Source organism: Sander vitreus, chromosome 7 (assembly GCF_031162955.1).
Source record: "Sander vitreus isolate 19-12246 chromosome 7, sanVit1, whole genome shotgun sequence".
Classification (NCBI taxonomy): Eukaryota; Metazoa; Chordata; class Actinopteri; order Perciformes; family Percidae; genus Sander; species Sander vitreus.
Genome location: NC_135861.1, coordinates 20,802,821 through 20,827,388, shown reverse-complemented (window position 1 = coordinate 20,827,388; position 24,568 = coordinate 20,802,821). Strand labels below are relative to the sequence as shown.

The 24,568-nt window shown below is 40.9% G+C and overlaps 2 protein-coding genes across 6 annotated transcripts; both read left to right on the top strand.

The window, feature by feature from the left end:
- Nucleotides 1-84: 84 nt before the first annotated feature.
- On the top strand, nucleotides 85-5,196 carry ssuh2rs1 (ssu-2 homolog, related sequence 1). Of its 3 annotated transcripts, XM_078255235.1 has the most exons (14): nucleotides 85-295; nucleotides 429-460; nucleotides 613-677; nucleotides 1,269-1,373; nucleotides 1,760-1,835; nucleotides 1,995-2,124; nucleotides 2,285-2,345; nucleotides 2,462-2,583; nucleotides 2,672-2,734; nucleotides 2,820-2,902; nucleotides 3,023-3,115; nucleotides 3,707-3,812; nucleotides 4,405-4,512; nucleotides 4,658-5,196. In XM_078255235.1, the coding sequence occupies exons 2-14, from the start codon at nucleotides 438-440 to the stop codon at nucleotides 4,796-4,798; spliced, it is 1,176 nt and encodes a 391-aa protein (XP_078111361.1). In that variant the 5' UTR covers nucleotides 85-295; nucleotides 429-437; the 3' UTR covers nucleotides 4,799-5,196. The 3 variants fall into 3 exon arrangements, with proteins under 3 accessions (XP_078111361.1, XP_078111362.1, XP_078111363.1); XM_078255236.1 differs by lacking the exon at nucleotides 85-295 and having other exon boundaries at nucleotides 302-460; XM_078255237.1 differs by lacking the exons at nucleotides 85-295; nucleotides 429-460; nucleotides 613-677 and adding an exon at nucleotides 763-1,029.
- Nucleotides 5,197-5,251: 55 nt separating this feature from the next.
- dcaf1 (ddb1 and cul4 associated factor 1) lies at nucleotides 5,252-23,356 on the top strand. Of its 3 annotated transcripts, none has more exons than XM_078255231.1 (25): nucleotides 5,252-5,443; nucleotides 6,172-6,292; nucleotides 6,402-6,478; nucleotides 6,562-6,635; nucleotides 6,727-6,840; nucleotides 7,668-7,805; nucleotides 8,006-8,602; nucleotides 8,974-9,075; nucleotides 9,169-9,327; nucleotides 10,140-10,319; nucleotides 10,508-10,717; nucleotides 10,880-11,049; nucleotides 11,290-11,414; nucleotides 11,805-12,040; nucleotides 14,071-15,143; nucleotides 15,248-15,446; nucleotides 15,753-15,835; nucleotides 16,306-16,390; nucleotides 16,497-16,730; nucleotides 18,394-18,487; nucleotides 18,897-19,001; nucleotides 19,194-19,267; nucleotides 19,367-19,462; nucleotides 20,312-20,585; nucleotides 21,928-23,356. In XM_078255231.1, exons 2-25 carry the CDS (start codon nucleotides 6,180-6,182, stop codon nucleotides 21,981-21,983), a joined length of 4,668 nt encoding a protein of 1,555 aa, XP_078111357.1. In that variant the 5' UTR covers nucleotides 5,252-5,443; nucleotides 6,172-6,179; the 3' UTR covers nucleotides 21,984-23,356. The 3 variants fall into 3 exon arrangements, with proteins under 3 accessions (XP_078111357.1, XP_078111359.1, XP_078111358.1); XM_078255233.1 differs by lacking the exon at nucleotides 5,252-5,443 and adding an exon at nucleotides 5,469-5,738; XM_078255232.1 differs by lacking the exon at nucleotides 5,252-5,443 and adding an exon at nucleotides 5,749-6,007.
- Nucleotides 23,357-24,568: the final 1,212 nt, after the last annotated feature.

Sequence of the window (24,568 nt, the reverse complement as noted above, 5' to 3'; positions counted from 1 at the left end):
GTTTGTTTTGGTGTTTGTGAGTGTTAGCCTATACATTATTATATTTTAAGCTTGTGTTCATGGATTTGTGCGCACTTCCTGGACAGATGAGAGGGGTGGGGGGTGCGCTTTCTTTTTGTTTCTTTCTGTATCGTTACTTCGCTAAACTTATGAGCGCTTTGAAGACCATAGCATGAGCCCTCAAGCTGTACCAAAAACACTAAAATTAAAATAAAGTTTTATTAGCTACTTCTTTTTTTTTTTACAGTCTGAAGAGGCGATAGGCTTGCTGACTGACAAGTTTCTGGAAACGGAGGTGGGTGTCAGTAGTGACAGATAGAAGACAAAAGATGACGATCTGATTTTTGTCACATGATTGTTGTGATTAGAGCCTACATGGATTAGAGCACGTATGCATAGTTGTAATACCCTATTTGGTTGTTTTCCAGCGCTTTGAAATGGAATCTCAGCCTGTATCGGGGTAAGCGTCGCTCAATGTTGTGTGTGTGTGTGTGTGTGTGTGTGTGTGTGTGTGTGTGTGTGTGTGTGTTTAAACTACTTCAAACGAAATGTTGCGCGTATTGTTTTTCACTTCACTGACTTAGGCCTACTTTCGTTTCCCGTACTTTACAGCCACCAGAACAGAACCTACGGAACGGCCAATCCCGGTTACATACCAGCGTCTGCGGGGGGACCCGGTAAGCTCCATAGAGGTGTAGCCTATTTAAGCTTTTGCACTGAACTTTAAGCCATTTTGTTATTAAGTATATTCAAAGACATTTACTTATAATTAGTGTTATAATTGCCCGCTTCCGTTGCCCCAACCAACCCCCCCCCCCCCCACATACATATTGTCGTACGTCATTTCTAAGTGCAGGTGTTATAACTCAGGTTAGGCTAGTTGTAACTTAGGCTACATACATCCATCCATCCATGGGCTGCTGTCATCGCCTGTACAACTCGTATGACAGTGTTTGTTAAAGGACCTAACTCTGTCTGTGAGTCTTTAGTGTTGCTGTAAAACATCTCAGAATAGATAACAAGGGCAAGGTAAGTCACTCTCTCACACGCTGTCTTTAGGCGTTGCCATAGAATCATGTTACAACTTAGAAATTTCAAGAATTAATGTTTTCTGAAAAGATTAATGATGCGCATTAGAGTCTCTAGCAGTTTTTATTTTATTTTAGTCTAGTCGTTTGCGTAATGCATCATGAGAACTTAACATGATTTAGGCTGTTAAAGTCTACATCCATTCATATGACTGAACTGGTTCTTCTGGTTTGTTTAAGCAATGTTCGCCCCACCTGCAGCTGAGTTCCAGGGCCCCAGCGCTCCTCCAGCCAGCATGTTTGACAACATGCCTGGCTACGAAGGAACCATGGCAGGCGGAGGAGGTACAGTATGCCACACGTAGTCGTAATGGCCCCACTAATAGCATCTGTGACTACATCTACTTTTCATGGTACTGTCATATCTACTCCTTGGCCACCTGGATTAGGTCCAGCTATACAATCTAAATCAATCCAGGAAACAGCTCTGTTGCATATCCTATTTTTCTTCTTCACAGCTTACAATGGTCTGTTTTTGTTATTGTTCAACTGTTTATTACTGAAGCCATTGCTAGTGGTGGTGTTGAACTGGACTACATTATATTAAAATGTGTTTCTAATATCTACCCCCACTCATGTTTGTAAATGGGGTGGGCAAAACCGCCACAATACATAACTATATATATATATATATATATATATACACAAAAACCTTTCAATATTTGTTGTAGGTGGATTTCTGCCCCCTCCGATGCCTGCTTTTCCAGTTCCTCAACCTCAACCTGGACCCGAACAACCACACTGGAAGTAAGCTAAACTAGTTCCTTTTTTTCAACATCACTGCTAAGGGTATTGCAAAACATTTTTCATGATGTGTTGTAAGGTTAAAGCAATCTTTGCACTTCATGTGCTATTACAAACATCTCTTTCATTACATACTATATATCATTCCCTCACTGCTGACAGTATCCCATCTATAACTGAAGATACTGCCCGGGAAGCGTTTGTCCAGTTTGCCTCCAGCAAGTGCTGCTATAGTGCAGCACCAGCAAAGGATGGTATGATCACCAGGATGGATGCATTCAATACTTACAGGGTAAGAGGAGGTCTAATTAATGTGTGTGTGTGTTAGGAAAACTTTCTAGAAAGGCAGGAAAATCAATAGAAGTAATAGCTTGTGTAGTAGTTTTGGATGTTCAGTGCATGAATAACCAACGTTTCTGTTGTTTGTTTTCTTCACCCCTGCTTTGTTTTAGTACCGCCTGGAAACCTTTACTGAATCAAGATCTACAGAGTGGAGTCACGAGCCGTACAATGGTACAGTACTTATACCTTGTGCATTAGTTACATTAATTGAACCCTCTATTTTCTGCTGTCAGTCAGCTATTTAGGGCGACTGCCCATTGATAATCTGATATGTTTACTTGGATCAGGCCAGCCAGTGGATGCCTTTGCCCAACCACCTCCAGGCCCCTGGGATGTTCCTGCTCAAGCGCCCAACTTTTTTGTGGATGGCAAACAGATTATGAAGGTTCCCTACACATCGTCCATGAAGGTAAATTATATAACATGTGTTTGAGGACTAAAAAGCTCCTGCAATTGCTTTTAGAATTTTTTCCTGACGAGAAACATTTCATATACAGGCCTGCCACGTTTGTGTGGGAATGGGTCGAAAACCTTGCAAAGACTGTGCCGGTTCTGGTAATGTAAGTAATTTCCACAGACCTCATTAAAAGGGTTCCTTTAAGATGTATAGCGAGATCATATGTTTTCGTTTCTTGCTCCTGTCAGAAAGTTTGTTGGGTCTGCAATGGATCTGGGTACCGCATGGGAAATGATCGATGCCACCACTGCAGTGGCAGAGGAAGGGAAAAGTAAGCGTTACCCACTGTGTCTCATGGCCTTCTAATGAAGTAATGCAATTTATAAACAGTACAGTTTGTGCTTCTTGTAAGATAGTTCCTCATAGTTATTAAACATTATTCTGTTTACAGTTGCATCCACTGTCACGGGCAAGGATCGACGCAATGTGAAACATGTCATGGAAAACAACAGCTTCTGGTCTACATCAACCTCACTGTGAAATGGTGCTTTTTCTGTCAATGTCTGACTTAACTAATGCATTAAACAGTCTTTCTTGAAGTTCCCATATTATGCTAATTTTTCAGATTCATACGTATTTTAGTTTCTACTAGAGCATGTTTACATGCTTTGATGTTCTGCTGTAAAGTAGAGCATTTTAACATGAGGGTCTACAGGGATTCACTACCTTTTGGCCAATTCAAGGAACTGCAGTTTTTTGCACTTCTGCATTGGCTTTATTTTTCAGCACCAGAGGTTGCCGATGCCCTCCCGAAATAAAACATCTGTGAAAAAGCATCTGTGCTCTCACCACCATTGCAGCCAGGAAATGACTGTAACGGCACTGTAGCTGCACCGTTTCTGAATACGGGCTGTGTGCGTTTTACCTTGGATTGTGCATTTTGATACTTTAATAGTATTTACATAGAACCTCGGCCTGCTTTATAATCAAATAAGACATGTCATTCTCACTTTTTAAGATATGGGTCCTTTAACAATCTGAAGGTCATCAACGTTTATGGTTTCTTGATACTGTTAATTAGCATATAACAGTTGTAAAATTAAACTGGATTTCTTTTTTATGTATATGCTTTCAGGACCAACAACTGTGATAACTATGTTGTGGAACAGTCAAGTGGACTGCAGGTGCACAACCTCAGCAACGTGTCTGGCAAGGAGCTTTTCAGGGACTCTCAGTACATGGTAAAATATTCTTTCTCAGGGGGAACAGAAGGTGGTGTGGGAGGATAATGTTTTTTTTAATACATATAACATGCAGATTGCTTAGATTTTTGGTGAACATTGTTTTACCTGCCTTATTAGACTTATAACCATGTCATATCAGTGGTACACATTTACTGTGACCTATATATACACAAACAGACTGTCAACACAGGATGCATTTTAGCCACATTCTAAATAATTTTAATGGTCTACACAGCGTGACCTGAAACGTCGTTTTAGGCTTCAAGTCTGTTTTCTTAGTTGTATGTGTGTAGATACAGTTATTGTATATGGGGCTCTCAGCACTGCCAAAATGTGGGTGACCACACAGAAGCACTGTGTGGCTGATCGCATCCTGTGTTCAGCCACATCCACTGATGGAGGACTGAAGCTGCTGGCACACCCTGGTCACTGTGCAGCCCTTGTGCTGTGTTGACAGGGTGCTAGGCCTAATACTAACCCTATTTTCAGAGGTAATAATTGCCCAACGTACGTTTTGTCATTCTGCTTGATCCATCAACCAATACATGTTTTTTTTTGTAAAATGTAGTTTTCTGATTACTCTGTGCAGGTATACCCAGTGATGGGTTTCCCAGACCCTACAGTGGTGAATGCTGCACAGCGCCTTGTCAGTGAACACCAGGGCAAGTTCTCCCAGACCTCACGCATTCTACAACAGGTAACAGTGTATCTACTTTATTCATAGTCTTCTATTTGGATATAAAATAATATTTTGTCAATGTTAATGGACTGGACAATACTTGTAATCCAAGCCTAATTTTGTGTTTGTGTAACATGCTCATATTTGCTCTCGTTGTCTGCAGCGTCAAACCATAGAGCTGATCCCCATCACCAAGGTTACCTACTCGTGGAAAGGGAAATCACACATTTACTTTGTTTATGGGAATGAGTTCAAAGTTAGTGCAGATAACTATCCTGCTACCTGTTGCTGTACTGTGATGTAATTGCAGTGGCTTTGTTTTTTTCTTTCAGTGGTTATCTTAGTCAGTTCTACTGATTAGGCAGTTCCCTATACATACAAGATATACAAGATAACTAATGTTTGGGAAATTATTTTTATTGCTGCTTGGCATTTGTATGCATGCAACACAGAAAATTATTCCTTATTGACACAGTATAAACCATAATCATACTATATCCCCTGAAGTCGATGCTTTTACATGTATACAACAGTGATTTTTGTATAACAGATGTATTTGCACTTAATCAGTTTGCTCTCATGGCAAAATAATATAGTTGTATGTGAATGCAACTAATTGTTAAATGTGAAGGATTTTGTAAGACAAACATGTAATATTAGCTTTGCAGTATTTTATAAATTTCAATAAATGGTATTTCGCAATTTCGTGTTGAATCGTTTCGTCATTAAAAGTGGACGGTCGCCTGTGTAATGACGTGAGGAACGTGTTCGCCATAATGATAATAAACCGTGAACACAAAGCTACAATAAAGCTAATTAAGCATTGGCTGTGAAACGGTGATCGATACGTGGATATTCACCTAGGCGCAATCAAGTTTGGACTGATATCGGTGAATACAAGTCCTGGTAAATTTGGTAAAAACGAAGAAGAACTGAGCGGAACAACGAGGTAAAGTAAGCATGCTAGCTAACTAGCCAGGTTTACCTGTGATGCTGCTAACTGCACTGCTAGGCTACATGTACAGGCAGGTTCCGTTGGTTCGAGTATGATTTTAATCTCACACAATACACCGTACATGTCTGAAAAGCTCCGGCATAATGCAAACTATCGTACTTGAATTCAAAAGTGGCCATTTTAAAGAGTGTCGCTAGCGAGCTGAGTGTATACGCTTCCTTGTTTAGCCACAGTCTAGCTAGCCAAACACTGCAACAGGCAGAGTCTGAGTTTGCTGCCCCCTGGTACAGTGAGTATCGGCTATAAGTGAATGTAGAACAAGCAGTTTGTGCAGGTGTTGGTGCTGATATTTTAGTTCCGCATTAAAACAGACATTCTGCTAAAATATTTGAATCTATATGCTAACTTGAAAAGTAACTGCGTGTTTGACAGTTTCTGTCCCTGGAGGGCAGCTGCACCTGCACACTCCGCTGTTTGACGTTAGTGAAGCGATGGAGCAAATCTGCTTTTTTTTGTTCTCCTGATTTTAGCGACAGATATCATCTGACTGCTTTTCATGTATGTGGGTCTCGGACGGTGGTGTTTTTTGACTTTTTAAGATTATAGTTTACGACACACACCAGCACACTTTATTATCCCCTGAAGTAGCAGATAAGTGGACTAAATTGTAAAGTGTATTGTTAATGAAATGAATACATATTAAGTGCCTGCCACCCTGACAGGCTGCGCTATGGCGTCGGCATCTGCCAGTGTGGACTCCAAGGCAGAGCTGACTACTCTACTGGAACAGTGGGAGAGGGAGCAACAAGGCAGCACACAGGAGCTAGTTAACATCATCACCAAGTAAGTAGTTTAGTGAAAGTCTTTATGATAAGTTAGTTAGTTCCACAAGGTGTGATTAGGAGGGTGTGACTTAAACATGGTGAATGTGTTGATGTGCTGTTACTTTCAGAATTTCAGAGCTTGTTGAGAAAGAGACAGAGGAGTACCACAAAGCGGACCCAGACCCTTTTGATGACCGACACCCTGGTATGAAAAAGATCACATTAATAGAAGATTACTGGAGATTTGAATATTGTTTATATTTTTGACATTTCCCTCTTGGCCACTAGGGAGAGCTGATCCAGAATGTGTGTTAGGGCACCTTCTCAAGATCCTGTTCAAGAATGATGACTTTATGAACACCGTAAGAATGGATAGATTGTTTGGATGCAAAATAAGGGGTAATTTTTAGCATCTAAATCAGAAGGTGATTTATTTTTTTATTCCCTTTGTAGCTGGTGAATAGCTATGTGATGACCAGCAGAGAATTTTCCCTCAATGCAGCAGCTTGTCGCCTGCTTCAGAACATAATGCCTGGATTGGAGACAGCTGTGGTCTTTCAGGAAAAGGTGGGTTATTTCTGAGTTCATGATAAGATAATAGCATTTGTCTTTTTTCTCTGTTCACTTGTTCAAACAATGTGTTTTGTTGATTTTAGCTGTCATGTTACCCTGTTATGTTCTTGTAGTTTTCCAGATGCATATCCAACATACTTTGTTTAGTGATTAAAGGTACATTTAGTAATACATGTTTACACGCCTTCTATTGGTGACAGTATACATTCGTGTTTAGCATGCAAACATAAATAATAAAAGTCGACCATCACAAAAACAAAGAGGAAACTGCATAAAAAGTGAATGATTATCATTTTGACTTGAGAAGATGATCTCTGTGATGCCACTCAGACAAACTGGTTCCTTTGGTATTAAAGCAGTTGAAAATGTAATAGGGGCAGAAGGCAAAGGTAAAGGGTCAAAAAGTCATATTTGAAAGCCAAATCATCACAGAGTCAATGGTACTGAACAACAATCTCATCAAATGTAGATAACCAGAGACATCAGTTGCTGTCTAAAAATGTAAATTGTGTTTGTGGAGTCACAGTCCAGCTTGCAAGTTAGTTACACTTTGACTACTGCTCTGTGAGGACATAGATAAACTGTCACCCCACTCACCTTTTTAAAGTCTTTTAAAGGTTCATTTGAAAAAGGTAACGTAGACAGAAAACCTACAGTATCAATACTTTTTATTTAGAACTACACATGAAATTGTGATGGAAGCCATCAAAAATGAGAACAAGTTGAAGAAAATACAGTACTCAACATTTTTTCTGATTAAGATTCATTCTTGTTTCTATACCTACAGTATTTGACCATTCTCCTGTGTTTGTTCTGCTCAGGAGGGCATAGTTGAAAGGCTGTTTAAGTGGGCTCAGGAGGCCGAGCAGCCCCTCAGAATATATGCCACAGGCTTGTTGGCCGGCGCTATGGAGAACCAGGACATTGCAGCAAACTACAGGGAGGAGAACTCTGTTTTGGTCAGTAGGGGATTCTGCTGTCTCAAATGTCTTATTTTAATGAATAATGTGAAAGTACATAGTGATAGACGATGTATTTCAACAACTGATAGAACTGTGTTATCCCACAAAGTTTTAGACCAGTTTGCTCATCATCACTCATGAGGTGATTTGAAGTAGCAACTTTCCATCAACTTGTTTTTCATGCCTCACATTGACAGGTGCCTTTGATGCTGCATCGGTTGCGTGAGCTTCAGGATAAGGATGCTGAGAATAAAAGGGAAATCAAACGGCCCAGCCCCAGGAAGACTTTGAGTGAGCCTTTGCTACCTTTAGATGAGGAGACTGTTGACGGAGGCTTTGAAGAGAAGCCCTTCACACCGGGGAGAAACGGCGCTGAAAGGGAAGGGACAGGGCCAGGGGAGGGTGGTGAAATTCCCTTCTCAACCCTCGAGCCTGAAAACGAGCTTTCGTTCCGTCTCAACTCCCCTCATAAGACCAGCAGCCGTGCCAACTCGGCTGTTAAAACCATGATGAAGCCCATGTCTGCCCCAGGTTCACTGACAGACCAAGGCATGTCTGATGGCAGCAGTTACCTAAAAAGGAAGGCAGAGAGGGAGAGCGGCAGGACCTTAAAACAAAAGATAAATTTCTCTTTGCCAGACCCAGACAGGAACTTTAGTGAGCTTTCCAACAGCAGCTGGTCTGAGATGAGCCCCTGGGTGATTGGCAACAACTATCATCTGTACCCTCTGACCCCAGAAATCGAACAGAGGCTCATCCTGCAGTATCTCACACCTCTGGGAGAGTATCAGGAGGTTTGTCCATTACCATCAGCCTGCACAGTGTATAGTAAAATGGCTTCTTTTGAAGCATGCAGATGGGCTTTGTTTATCACTTTACGCAAGTTATGCATTTTCCTTGTCTTGTCACAGACTTACCAGTGGATGTCAGTCTTCCTTAATTATGATTCAAGAAATGATTGTGTTCTGTACTAATACTATGAGAGAGTAATTTTGAAGGGTCACATCGTGCATTTTTTTTAATTTATACAGGAAATTGGTAAAGACTAACAGGCTTTTTTATGTTTCACTTTGTTTCCAGCAACTATCCATTCACATGGTTCCATAGTTACGCCAGTTTACATGATATATGTGTTTTCAATGCCCATTCCTCCTCCTTCCTGCAGCTGCTGGCAGTGTTCATGCAGATGGGAGCTCGTGAGCTGCTCATGCATTATATGGATCTAAAGCAGACCAATGACGTGCAGCTCACCTTTGAGGCTCTCAAGGTAAACACTATCTCCCCTAGTTTGCCCTCCATGGTGGCGAAACACAAGGTCAAGCTCTTCTGACTTATTTTCTACTTTTCTCTCTTCTCGCAGTACCTGGCTTCTCTGCTGCTGCACAAGAAGTTTGCGGCAGAGTTTGTGGCTCATGGAGGAGTTCAGAAGTTGCTGGAAATCCCCAGGCCATCTATGGCTGCTACTGGAGTTTCTCTGTGCCTCTACTACCTTGCCTATAACCAGGATGCCATGGAAAGGGTACAAAACAGACACACATCATGCAAATAGATACACAATGAAATCTGGAATATTGCCATAATTGTGCCAGTTTTATCTTGCAGTTTTGTATTTTAGTACTGTACGAGGAAAAATGTTGGAGCTTTGGAATGTGTCATTATTTTGCATTGTGATAACATATATTGTCTGGAATTTAGATAATGGTAATATTGTGATATATCTCAAAAGTACCAGGCAGGGTTTTTCCTGGCTCCGAATGGGCCTTTGGGGGGGTGACTACACATGACATGATCGGTCCGCGTACAGTAAAGGCTGTGAGTCTGTGTTACCTTTTTTGACAGAAATCTATGCATTTACTCTTTTTTTTGTTGATAATTTGATAAACAAAAATGCCTATTATTCTTAAGCAAATTAAACCCGAATTAACAAAACTGGTTAAAAAAATAATATTTACATAAATCACCGGGAGAGTCCGGTACAGCCTGACTCTGGAGATAAAGCTGAGATTAGCTCTCATATTCAAGTTGATGTTCTGCTTGTTTAACGTTGTTTGGTTAAATTGCTCACCTTTTAGAGAGGATTTGAATTTCTAACCACCAAAATTCCTCAAACATTTCTTGTGCGCAAATGTGTTTTGGTTTTGGTCACTTTGGGCTACATCTCTGTATGAAAAGTGCTTTACAATTAAGGTTATTAAAAATATCATTCATTCAGAAAATCATCTTGACATTAATATTAAGGTATTTGCTGAAAACTGATACTAGATTTGATCAGTATTGCATAGCTCTAGTAGCAGTGCACATTTATATTCATAGGTGTTAATTCCTCCCAAGGTGTGCATGTTGCCCCACTCCATCCTGTCAGATGTGGTTGGTTACACGCTGTGGCTGCTGGAATGCTCACATGCATCCGGCTGCTGCCACGCCACCATGTTCTTCTCCATCTCCTTCTCTTTCCGTGCCGTCCTGGAGCTCTTCGACAGGCAGGACGGGCTCCGACGCCTCGTCAATCTGGTAGGGCAGACCAGCAGTCCGCTGCATGTGATCCTCACAGTAACCATGTAAACGTAACCATCTGTATCATTCACAGAAAATACCATATTGTTCAAGAAAAAGATAAACCAAGCAGTCAAATCAGTATCACAACATAACAACTGATGGTGTAGGTGTACTTATGTTTGATATGAACTGACTGTTTACAGATTAGCACACTGGAGATCCTGAACCCTGAGGACCAGGGAGCACTGCTGAGTGATGATGAGATTTTCTCCAGCAGGCAGACGGCCAAGCACACCTGCATGGCCCTGCGCCGGTACTTTGAGGCCCACCTGGCGATCAAGGTAGAGCAAGTGAAGCAATCCCTGCAGCGCACAGAGGGGGGTGCCCCCATTCACTCCCAACCATACTATAAGGTACACAGAGGACAAAGGATAAGTGAGATTGACATTTCTGGAAAATGTAAACATTTTAAAATGTATCCTACAAATGTTTAGTTGCTGTGTTTATGCTTTAGCTGTAAAAGAAATGCAGGAGTTTGTGTCCCTGTACTGATTATTTGTGTTCTCGTTCTCCAGGCAGTCAGCTATACCCGTGAGCAGGTGGTGGAAATGATGGAGTTTCTGATAGAGTATGGTCCACTCAGACTGTACTGGGAACCAGCAGAGGTCTTTCACAAGCTGTCATGTGTTCAGCTCCTCCTGCAGCTCATTTCCATTGCCTGTGACTGGAGAACCTACTATGGCAGGTATGGACCAGACAGTTATTCTCCATTTCTTCTTGCGTCATCTATTGCCTTTTCCTTTTTAATTTTTATTGTTTTTTACAAAAGAGCATTTCTCACTTCTATTTATTCAGTGACATGTGATCTGTTACATGGTGATATAATGATTTGATAATATTATACAGTACCAGTTAACTTGAATGGTAAAGTGTCGCCAAACTTTTGACTGGTACTGTAAAACGATGAATATTTCTTTCCTTGTAGGAGCGATACAGTGCGTTATGCTCTCGACATCCTGAGCATCCTCACAGTAGTCCCAAAGACCCAGCTGTTGTCGTCTGAGGCTGTTGCTGTGCTTGATGAGGGAGGATCCACTGTTTCGACTGTTGGTAGGTGTTGTCATAGTGTGATTCTACGCACGTTTTGTATTTTATATAAATCAAAAATGTAAAATTCCTTATATACAGCCAATAGTTACTAACACATGTATGTTTGGTTAGCAGCTGTAATTTTACATTTGTCCATAGTGCGCTGATTCAGCATCTCATTATAAGATCTCTGGCATGAAGTTGAGTAGTTGCTTTTTGGAAATGTAGTGCAGTTAAATTAAAATTATGATCACTCTCCACTGAATGTAATAATATGCAGTAGCTTTGTATTTCCATTTTTGTTTATTTCATACAACCTGTGCCGAGCTCTGCTGAGAGATGGCGCAACTCCAAGTATTATTTTTGTGAAATGTTTTGTCTATTTGATTGTTTGTTTGTTTTTCCCCTCAGGAATTAGTATAGTCCTGGCAGTGGCAGAGGGCGAGGTCTTTGTAAATGATGCCGAGATTCAGAAGTCAGCTCTGCAGGTCGTCATCAACTGCGTCTGTGCTCCAGACAAACGCATGTCCAGCATTGGCAAGTTCATCGCAGGCACCCCCCGTCGCCGCCTGCCTCAGCAGACCAAAGCCAGCGAGAGTGTGCTCACTAAGATGTGGAATGTGGTGCAGTCCAACAATGGCATCAAGGTAGAGTTAACTTATACCATCAAGGCCTTTTTTAAGGCTGTACTTTACTTCTTTTTTTTAACCTCTTAACAAACGGCTGCATTTTCAAGCTTTTTGGTCTAAACGACATACCCAAATTAAAAGTGGTACAGCTCCCATATACTTTGACACTCAGGGATGTGCCTGGTATCATTGGAAAGGAAACACTCAAGTTTGTGTTACAAGTGTCAGGGTGATTCTAGGCTTTACTGACACAGAGTTACAGAGGCTAGAATGGAGGGTTTTTATTTTGTCCAAGTCATACATCTGTAAAATTATTAACATACACTGCTGTAAACACATCTAGTGAGATACAGACAACACAAGGTCATAGCCAGCTTACTACAGAAAAAATCCAGAAGCCAAAAGACTCAAAAAAGGATTTTATATGAATTTTTTTCTACATGTATGTCTGTGCGTTTTTCTGATTTCCATTTGAAAAGTGAAAAGAAAAAAGCCAGTAAAGTACAAAATAAAACAATTCTCAAATACACAAACGCACTCACGTCAATCATACACATACTTGAAATAACTATATACATAAATATATAGAAATAAGTAATTATACATTGCACAGGGTGTCATGTGCTTATAGGAGGCCCTGTTTTTGCTTTGACACAGCTCCAGCCATTACATGGTTAAAATTCCAATGGCATATTTGGTATCTATCGACTTGTCTGCTCATTGGCTAAAAATGTAAACTGGCCTTATAGCATTTAAATCTAACTGGTCCGAGCAAATGTCGATCGTCTGCACGTGGGCTCACATCGCGTCAGGAGTCCTCAGCTTTCCATTGGTGTATCACAAGCAAACCTGCACCAATTGGCTTATACCAGGTCTCTATGGAAACCTTAGAAGTCAGAGAATACATTGACACCCACATCAAGTTGGTAGGACGCTCAGGAGAGACGCGAGGAAGCAATACAAATATGGAAATGAAAAACAGTTTAGCGATTTTCCGTTGTGATTCGGCCAGAAACATCAAGATTGTGAGGCGAACAGCTCATTTTGGATATAATGGCCTGGATATTCCATTTCCTTGGAGTCCTGGGATTTAAGAAAAAAAAGTTTTGGGCAAAAAATCCCCACAGTGGCTAAAGGGACAAGGAAAAAGGTATGAATGCACCAGACACGAGCTGCGCTGTTTACGCTGTATTGTTTTATTTTCTATAACTTTGTAGCAGTTGTGTAACTGCTATAAATCATCTTATGCTTTGTGTGTGGGCTTAATGCAATTCTGAGAGTCTAAGCTTTCAATTGGTGTGTCGCATGGCTGTATATTTTGAAGATTTAATGCTTTAAAGTTATAAAAACGTTTATGAGTGGAGGTTACAGCGACGCCAGTGACAGACAGTGAGCGTTAAGAGGTAAAACATTGAGAAAAGGTGATCTCAAAGTCTTTTTAGTTATTCTGTAAGACAGTGTTTAAAGTTGTGGCAGTGTGTGCATCATGACAGCTAAATGGACTGTATTTATATATTGCCTTCATCTTGGGAACCGTGCACACTTTTTAAACTCACACACACACACACACACACACACACACACACACACACACACACACACACAGACAGTGGAGCTGCCATGCAGTTGGGACATTGCAGAAGGAAAACTGGCCAGGCATTATGACATGCTAATTTACAGGCAGCAAGATTTTTTTTTTTTTTGCTGTGGCATCAATAGAAATCAACTTACCCTGCATAACAATTTTAGCTTTGACACACATTTTGGCATTAAATCCAATTTTGTATTAAAGTTTATTTGACAGATAGATACCACTTGGTCAGGGATGTCGTTATTAAGTTGTGTGCTGCCTGAGCAAAGAATTGTGGGGAAGCAGTTTTTTCTTAGAATGTTTCCACCTCTTGTCATGGCTGCTACTTAGACACTACTAGGTCAGTTCACTCAGTTGGGAGCCCTTCTAAAAAAAAAAAAAAAAAAAAAACTTGAAAAATATGCCCTCTTTTCTGTCAGACATTGTTTTTCACTTACATCCTGCGTCTGTCGTGTAGGTGCTGTTGTCCCTGCTGACGGTAAAGATGCCCATTACAGATGCAGATCAGATCCGAGCTCTAGCCTGTAAGGCTCTGGTGGGTCTGTCTCGCTCCAGCTCCGTCAGACAGATTATCAGCAAGCTGCCTTTGTTCAGCAGCGGACACATCCAGCAGCTCATGAAGGAGCCTGTGCTTCAGGACAAACGCAGCGAACATGTCAAGTTCTGTAAGTTTGCAGCTGAGCTGATAGAAAGGATCTCTGGGAAACCGTTGATGATCGGTACGGACGTGTCTTTGGCGTGGCTACAAAGGGCCAGTGTGGTAGCTCAGTCCAGGATCTCCTTTCCTGAGAAAGAGCTACTGCTGCTTATCAGGAACCACCTTGTGGCCAAAGGCCTTCATGACACCGCCATCACACTCACCAAGGAGGCAGATCTCCCGATGGCATGTCTGTCTCATTCTACACATTCAACTTCTGCTTTCCCTCCTGTCGCTCCTCCCCCACCTGCCTCCCCTGTTGCTACTCTACCCCGCACCCCACGGATGGCCAACGGTGTTGGGTCAAGACTCGGAAACCATCCCTCTCATTCATCCACCCCAGGATCTAGCAATTTACAAACACGTCCCTCTACATCACAACCCACTGTGTCTTCTACTGCTTTCCCCTCAACGTCTGTCCCAATCTGTAGCAATGGCTCACCACTAATTGGACGAATCATTTTCTCTCGTGAACGGCTAGCGGCGTGTGGTACGGTGAGTTGCAAGAAACCTCGGGTGCTGAGGCAGAAGTCTGACCATGGGGCCTTTAGCCAGAGTCCAGCCATGAAGAAGCAGTTTGACAGGCACCTTCCCTCCCCCCCTGCATTAGACAGCATCATCACAGAGTACCTGAGGGAACAGCATGCACGCTGTAAGAACCCTGTGGCAACATGCCCGCCTTTCTCTCTCTTCACCCCCCATCAATGCCCTGAGCCCAAACAGAGACGCCAAGCACCCATCAACTTCACATCCCGACACACACGGAGGGTTATATATCCTAAATATGGAGGAGTGGATGGAGGCTGCTTTGACAGACATCTCATCTTCAGCAGGTAGGTGGCTTTGCTAGACTCATGTTTCCTTCCTTGGAACACAACGTGGGACTACTTGACCGTCAACAACTATTTCTCCACATTCTTTATTTTCCATTTCCCAGGTTCCGTCCCATCTCCGTATTCAGAGAGGCAGACGAGGATGAGAGTGGGTTCATGTGTTGTGCCTTCTCAGCTCGCGAGCGGTTCCTGATGCTCGGGACGTGCACAGGGCAGCTCAAACTCTACAATGTGTTTACAGGCCAGGAGGAAGCCAGCTACAGCTGTCACAGTTCAGCCATCACTCACCTGGAGCCCTCACGGGTTCGTAGAGAAAGCTACTAGAATATCAACAATTGTGCGCTATGCCTTGCTGCTGTTACAGAATGTATTCTTACTTATTTTCTTATGTGTAAGATATTTAAAGCCCCCTCTACTTGTAAATGTGGTTTGCAAATTTTGAGTTTACTTTGATGTCCAGCAGTTAAACTTTCTGGTTTTCAATGAGCAAGAAGGAGTAGATGTGATGAAACCATATCAGACACACATTATCATTCCAAGCAGAGTATGTTTATATGTCGTAAAACACATATGGAGGAGATATTTAATCATCACATTTTGCGTTTTCAGGATGGCTCTTTGCTCTTAACGTCAGCCTCTTGGAGTTACCCTCTGTCTGCACTGTGGGGCATGAAGTCAGTCTTCATCATGAAGTAAGTGATGTTTGCATAAAAGACTAAACCCATATTTTTTTACCAGCTACATTCAAAATCTTAGAAATTGAAACATTTGCAATGCAATGTACAACATGAACACTATCTTATCATAGACTATAGATCAACAACTAAATTAAGCCTGTCTGTGAGCCCACTACCTCCATCTATGTGGTCCCCTTCTGCCCTATGTTACAGCAGCTTAATGTTGTCAAAAGAGGGAACTGACCAAAGGAGATGACATACTGTTTAATTATGCACGCTAACAGCCTGAGTGCTGCAGTCTTCAGTTCATGGAACACAAGCACTTGGCATCATTAATCCGTACAGTTTAGCCAAGGCAATACTGGGACTTTGGATTTTTTTCTACAATGTCTTTAAGCAATTATAAGTTTTAAACTACTTGGCTTTTATACTCACATTGGCTCCATGTTTTTGATTAAATGTTGAAATGTTGCTCCTGTTGTCAGGCATTCTTTTCTGGGTGACCATTATGTGGAATTCAGTAAGCTTTCACAAGATCGTGTCATTGGGACTAAGGAACATATAGCAAGGGTACGTATGTCAGCATTATTTAAACATGATGATATGAAATGATAAATACAGAAAAACATTACCCATCAATGGTGAAGGCTAACATTCAGGCTTTCTCTTTTGCTAGATTTATGACATCCAGACAGGTCAGGTAACTCTGACTCTAAACAACCCAGACCTGGCTAATAACTACAAGAGGAACTGTGCCACCTTCAACCCAACAGATGACCTGGTGCTGAATGACGGCGTGCTGTGGGATGTGCGCACGGCTCAAGCCATCCACAAGTTTGACAAGTTCAATATGAACATCAGCGGTGTGTTCCATCCCAACGGCCTGGAGGTCATTGTAAACACAGAAATTGTATCCTTGAGATTTAAATAAGATACAGAGAGTACAGTACAGTAGGAGATAGCCCAACTGTTTTGGAGTTATTATTTTTGTTGATGGCAAGACACCTATTCACTGGGAAAAGTAAAGTCAAACCTGACTCATCCCTAATCTCCCCAAACAAGAGTATACAGCCATGCTAGTGGATCTGTGAGGCAACGGTGCACTTTGAGCTAAATGCTAATATTAGCATGCTAACATCCTCACAATGCCAATGCTAACATGATGATGTTAAGCAGGTATAATGTTGACCAGGTAAGTTTAATTAGCATGCTAACATTTGCTAATTAGCAAAAAAAATACAGAGCACAGCTGAGGCTGATGGGAATGTTATTAGTTTTGCAGGTGTTTTGTCATAAATCAGTAATGCCTGATGATGGCACTAGATGTAAAGTTAAGGGATCACCAAAGTAATTACAATCCATCTTGAAGGGGATATTAATGTCTGTAACAAATTTCATGGTAATCCATCCAATAGTTGTCAAGACATTTCACTAAAAACCGCCAATGTGAAACATGGTGGCGCTAGAGGAAGAGAAGGATCACCAAAATCTGTGGGATTCATACACTGGGAACCATGAATATCAGTACAAAATGTCTACGCAGTAGCTTTTGAGATAAATCAGTCTGGACCAAAGTATTGGATTGACATGCATCCATTAGAGCCACGGCAATAGCATGGCTTAAAAAAAAGTGTGCATTTTTCTAAAATAGGTGGATAAGAGATTCTGTAAGAAATTTTTTTTTTTTATATGTTTTATATACAGTTTGTTTTAAAGCTCCCATATGCTCATTTTCAGGTTCATTCGTTCCTTGTATTTTCGGTTTGTACTAGAACATGTTTACATGCTTTAATGTGAAAAACAAAAAACAAACAAAAAAAAAACATTATTTTTCTCATACTGTTTGTCTGAATATACCAAAATTGAAACGCTCCGTTTTAGCGCCTGTCTCTTTAAGCTTCCCTTCCAAAAAAGCCCCGTCTTTCCTGATTGGTCAGCGTTTCCAGGTCTTTTGCATCTGCGTTTTCGGCGTCTCTGTACCGTCTGATGCCGGGGAATGACTGTAACGGCACTGTAGCAGCACAAGTATAGTTGTGACATCACAAGTTGTGACAAGTCCTAACAGCTCGTTGCATCTGTCTGTGGATTGAGCGTTTTAATATTTTCACAGTATTTTTAAAGCACCTCGACATGCTCTATAAAAAAAGACAGAAATATCAGTTTTTATAATATGGGACCTTTTAAAGTAATGGTTTTGAAGAAAAGAAAATGGCTCTATAGTTATTTTGATGGGTGCGCGACATCACCATATGGTGAAAATATGTTGCAGCATTCGTGAGACTTGTATATGGTCTTTTTTAATTAATTGCAAAAAAATTAATTAAATTAATTAAAGTTAAGTGATGGAATTATTGTGGTTGACCTGGATAGTTTGAAGTGTTTAAATTTGTAGTCACTTAAATGATGGCATGGCTGTTGAGCTTTTCTTTCACTGCTTAACATTAAATATTTATTGCACTGAAAATTGATTTCATAACCCAGGGGATGGTTGTAATCGCTGTGTAATTAAATTTCTAGCAGATTTAGTTGATACAAATGAAAAATAATGTCATGATCCTTAGTTGAAGTTTTAGTGGGATCTGCGTACCTTCCACCTCCTCCACACCGTTCCCGCTCTGGACCAGTGCAGAATAGTCTTCAACAACAACGGCACTGTCATCTATGGAGGTAAATACAGAAGCCACTGCATGATAGGTGATCAGGTAGAGCATTTGGCATCAAGCCTGCAACTGGCTCCACAGTCAGTGCAAGTGTGTGAAAAGTGTGTTTGAGTGAAAGGCTGGTAATTATGAAGCAAAGTGAGCATGTGTGTGTTTGTAGAGCGGTGTGAACAGAGCCTGTAGAGGTGTGCGTGTGCTTGATACCACCGTCACTCCGAGCCATATGGGCAGAAGGACTGGCAACAGAGAGAACCAGCTGGTTCACGGCACCTCACAGTAAGAGCCATTGGCGTGCCGTAATGGCTCTGCTCATACAACGACCACTTGGACCTCTCGAGAGCCCGAACCACAGCTAACCAGCTCACTGTTCAGTTTTTATTTACTCTATCTCATACTGTGGCCCTTTGGTTTTGCAGCAATGTTGCAGGCTGACGATGAAGACGACATGATGGAGATGCAGATGAAAAGTCCATTTGGTTCATCGTTCAGGACCTTTAATGCCACGGACTACAAACCAATCGGTAAGGTGTCCTGCCCTCACCTCAATTTAATTGATCTTTTCTCTAAGTATTTCATTATAATTAAGGGAGTTTTATGGAGATCCTATTTTTGTCCCACGTGTGAGTATATATTGTTCACTGTAGTAGTTGGTAATCATGTTATTTTAGTGTAATAGTTTCAGAAATTGAATTCTGACTCTGTTCTCTTCCCAGCCACTATTGATGTCAAGAGGAATATATTTGACCTTTGCACTGATACCAAAGACTGCTACCTAGCTGTGATTGAGGTAAATTCTTGTCATAATGCGGCTTTAGAAATTTGGGATAATTAATTTGTCTTTGTAAATATATAAAATAATTTAATTTACTTCCTGCCTGTCCCGTAGAACCAAGACTCTGTAAACACTGACACAGTGTGCAGACTATATGAAGTTGGCCGGCAGAGACTTGCAGAGGAAGAGGAGGAGGATGAGGATGATCAGGTTCTAACTTTGTTCTTTTATTCGGATACTGCTGTACCTCTTTGGTTCCTTTAGGCAGCTACAAAAATGAATTGTAATTGACCTTTTTTATGCCTCCACGCAGGCGACAGCCGTGGCCCGGAGGCACTATGTTTTTGGGTTGTCAGTCTCATTCTTGTGAATGTGATATCTCAAGACCCCTTGGAGGGAATATCTTCAAATTTGGCAAAAACATCCATTTGAACTCAAGGATCAACTGATTAGATTTTAGAGATTAAAGATCAAGGCCACTGTGACCTTACGTCTGTCCCATTCTCATGAACGTGATATCTCAGTAACGCCTTAGGCAATGTCTTCAAATTTGGCATAAATGTCCACAAATGAACTCATTATTGATTTTGGTGGTCAAAGAATGCAGTTTTGGCCATAGCTCAAAAATGTCTATGCTAATTATGACAATTTCACACCCATGTCTAATAGGATAAAATGATGAAGTGACAACATTTAATATCCCAAAGGTTAATTTCACTGTGATATCATAATGTTGCAAAAACACTTTTTTTAACGCCTTAACTCAGGAATAGAAGCCGAGACATTTGGTTGGATACTGAATTGGTGACACTACTCATGGGTGCCCACCTTGAAACTGTGGTGATTGTATAGATCTTGTGTACTGCTGTTTTGAAGATGTTTGTGAAGCCTCCATGTTTGGCCAAAAAATTCACTTAATACCTTTTGATATTGCTTCAAATTCTTCACTACACATATTATGTAAATCAGGACAGATATGGATGTAAACTGCAACTTGACTGGTTGGCGGAGGCATACAACCGCAAGGTGGTAATTCTAGTTTTGTCATCTGTGCACCAGGAGGATGACGATCAGGAGGAAGATGATGACGATGATGAAGATTCAGACGACGACGTCGATACAGATCCCCTTATCGCTGAGCTAGAGAATGAGAACGGTGGAGAGGATGAGGACGACGAAGAGGAGGATGATGGAAATGATGAATTCTCTCCCTCTGATGAAGAGGTGGCACGCATTCTCGAAGAGGATGTTGACGTTGGGGACGACGATGACGAGGATGACAATGATGAGGATGACTCTGATAATGACGACGTCGATCTGGATGGCGACAATGGTATGTAGCGCTTCAAGTGAACTTTGTGTGCGGCGTCTACAGGTTCTTATAGAGTCTTGCAATGTTTAAGCCTTTAAAATGTCCCAAATACATATTTTTTTGCCTTCCGTTATTCATTTCTGCATTGTTTATTTTACTTTTGTTTTGAGTTGTCTTAAGTTGTGTTCATCGTACCTGAATAACCATGTTAGCTTGATTTCACTGTAGATGATTTTACACAAGTGAGGATTTTTCAGCTCCTCAAAGCTGGCTTAAGGTTTGTCTGCGGATGTTGTCAGAGCAACAAGTCCTTAAGCCCAAATCTACAAAAGTGCAGGCTTAAACCCCATACAAAAGTCAGACAAAAATGACTCCTTCCTTAGAGGGATGATGGGTTTAAGATGAAGACCTAGCTAAACCTTTTTTAATCCCCAAAGGGGAAATTGGGAAATTATCACTATTTAATTTTTACTTTTTTAATTTTCACAATTAAGAGACAAATGGAGAGAGAGAGAGAGAGAGAGAGAGAGAGATGCCCAAAAAAAGGGAATAAATCAATTCAATTAAAACTTTCTGACTTTAAAAGACAGAACCAGAAACCATGATGTTTAACTGTGAATAATTAACAATATGATGAGGTTTTGTCATCTGCCCTAACCATCAACAGTGCAATTTATGTAATTGCATCATATGTACAGACCCCATTCATATGTATTAAAACAACAAACAATTTAAACTGGAATAGGTTTATATGCTAAAGGTAAATTATTTGGATACCAAACACTACTGAATCCTGGCTATAAGTGTGAAAACTACAAACTTTTTTGAAGAGCACAGTTTAGAGCAAAATAATTCCAGAAACAACAATGCAGGAACACACATAAAATGAGACTCATGTCCATGGATCTGTTGCCCAAGTGCATGCTGGGAGGCTTCACAACACACCAACCTCTCTCAGCCAATTATGTTGATCATGGTTTCAACTTTCATGTTGCCTTTACTATATTTCAAAATAACACTGCACTGATATTGAATATGTTATACTGGATGAGAATTAACAGGATCCTTTAGCCTGAAATGAACATGTTATAACCTGGATAAGGTAAGCAACATTTGAAGAATGGGGCCCTGATCTGCAGTCTCCACTAAGTGAAACAACAATGCTAATGTTTAGTCCAGTTTCTGTGTTTTCATGCTTGTCTGGTCACTGTGAGGAAATGTTCTTTCCTCGTGGAAATGCTGTCTTGGTTTATTATAGAGAACGACAGAGAAAGCATGAACTTGAGAGAAAAAAATGGACGTAGTGCTCGTTCACATTTATCCCCACATTTTCTAAATCTGTGTTTATCTACACCACAAACAGACAGCTCCGACAACTCTGACCTGGAGGATGACATCATCTTATCCCTGAATGAGTGAGGAGCCACTGGCGTCTGGGACCGTGGAACAACATGTCAAGACTTCTGCCTCATAGACATTGGAACTGCAGAAGAGGAGGCAAGAAAAGAGGATAATATCAGCAGACAAGGTGGGAGATAACTTTGGAGCACTGCCAGTTTGAAACAGTAGGTGTCTGCACTCTGAGTGACAAGACCAAGGAAGAACAATCTCATAAAGGAGGTGAAAAACCAATGCACACAAATTGACTGGTGGGCAAAAATGATTGTATACGATAGTTTTATAAAAGAAATGGTGGGCTTGATGATGAGAGAAATTGCCAGTGTGTAGACGCAGTGAAGACAAGTTTTATATTTTATCACATTTATGGCTTTTAAGTGAGCATCTTCATTTGATATTGATCCACTCACTTTGTACGCCTCTGTTTGGTATCAGATTAGTGTTTGTAGGGGAAAAGGCTTACATTGCAGCCTTGTGGGTCTGCATTTGGGTGGCAAAGTATACAATGCTTTCCCAAGCTTGTATTTTGCCAGACCGCCTGGAATAATCACCAGAAAGTAATAAAGCATTGAATTAGGCAGCTGATGTAATGCACAAACATGTTGCTGATGGTTCATTAAGCATCAAACCCGCCTTCAGGTTTCACTTTCACCATAAACCAATGGCCAAAATGCCACACACAGCAGTGCCATCCATGAACGTCTGCTTCTGATTTCATTACGTAAGTAGAGAGATTAAATCAGCTTGGCTCTCATGTCTTGCTGAAGAAACCATAACTAGTGTGGACACTGTAACAACACTATTGACACACCTGCTCACTGTCAGCACATGGCAGCCATATAGAGGCTTCTACAGCTTTCTACAATTGTGACATTTTACAAACCTTTATTGAGCCATGCAAGGATTTGGCTTTAGTGGATGTTTCCTAAAAAGATTACAGGACTTTGTGCTGTTGATAACAGCATACATCCAATCATACAGTAAAAATAATCTTATGTTAGAAAACTGAGGATTTATCACAGTGACTTTGGTTCAGGACGGATACTATAGTAAACCTCATCCCTTGGAATAAAATCGATCTTGTTAAATATTGAAAGAGCTTACATTGAAACATTGGAAATAAAAGATGGTGGTCAGCAAATTTAGAGTTTTCTCTGAGTGGAGTGACAGGGGGCTTCAAACTCGACATTGTGAAAACAAATGCCTTTCACTTGCACACTTTTTGAAAGCAGTGCAAACATGGATTTTTTTTTTCTCATTTTTTGCCTTGTATCTGTTCATTTTACCTGTTTTCTTTCCTATAAGAAGACTTTGATGTTGAGTTTCTTGAGACAGTTTATGTACAGCTTGTATGTATCTAAAGTATTTTTACTATAAATAAAGCCGCAAAATTAGCTTTATGTGTGCTTCTTTAATATAATAATAAGTGTGAATGATGCTCGCAGGCAGTAGACATTTATTAAGCTGTCATAGCAGATGTGTTGTATTTTGGGTTTTTACAAGAAAATGTTTACATGCTTTAATGTTCAAGAAAACCCTTTTATTTTCATACTGCCCATGGCTGCTGCACCTATATTCACCCTATGTCTGAGACACTGTTGTAGCACCTGTCTCTTTAAGCCCCCTCCCAAAAAAAGCCCAGTCTGCTCTGATTGGTCAGCATTTCCGGGTCTTCCGCGTCTGTGCTCTCGGTGTCTTTGTACTGTCCTTTGCAGCCGGGAGACTGACTGACTGTAATGGAAAATAGCAGTACTTTCTACCGTGAAAAATCACCAATAAAGGCTAAACTAAAAACGCCACAATCGAACATTTTTCTGCAGGAATCTGATCCGAAATTGGGGAGAAATTAACAACATCTGCAACCAAGATTACAGGTTTCTCTGACATTAGCATGTGGCTAGATGTATCGTGCCTGGAGCAGATGACCATATATAGAAATCTGTCACAAGCTTACTTCAGTTCGAGCAACAGTAGAAAAAACGTTGGAAGCAGTGTTCAGAACGGTCTGGAACCTGAGGTTGTTGCTCACAGGGATCACTTTTATGTACGTTTACCGCATTATTTGAAACTTGCGCCATGTACAGTGGGGCAAAAAAGTATTTAGTCAGCCGCAAATTCTGCAAGTTCTCCCACTTAAAAAGATGAGAGGCCTGTAATTTTCATCATAGGTACACTTCAACTATGAGAGACAAAATGAGAAAAACAAAAATCCAGAAAATCACATTGTAGGATTTTTAATGAATTTATTTGCAAATTATGGTGGAAAATAAGTATTTGGTCAATAACAAAAGTTCATCTCAATACTTTGTTATATACCCTTTGTTGGCAATGACAGAGGTCAAATGTTTTCTGTAAGTCTTCACAAGGTTTTCACACACTGTTGCTGGTATTTTGGCCCATTCCTCCATGCAGATCTCCTCTAGAGCAGTGATGTTTTGGGGCTGTCGCTGGGCAACACGGACTTTCAACTCTCTCCAAAGATTTTCTATGGGGTTGAGATCTGGAGACTGGCCAGGCCACTCCAGGACCTTGAAATGCTTCTTACGAAGCCACTCCTTCGTTGCCCGGGCGGTGTGTTTGGGATCATTGTCATGCTGAAAGACCCA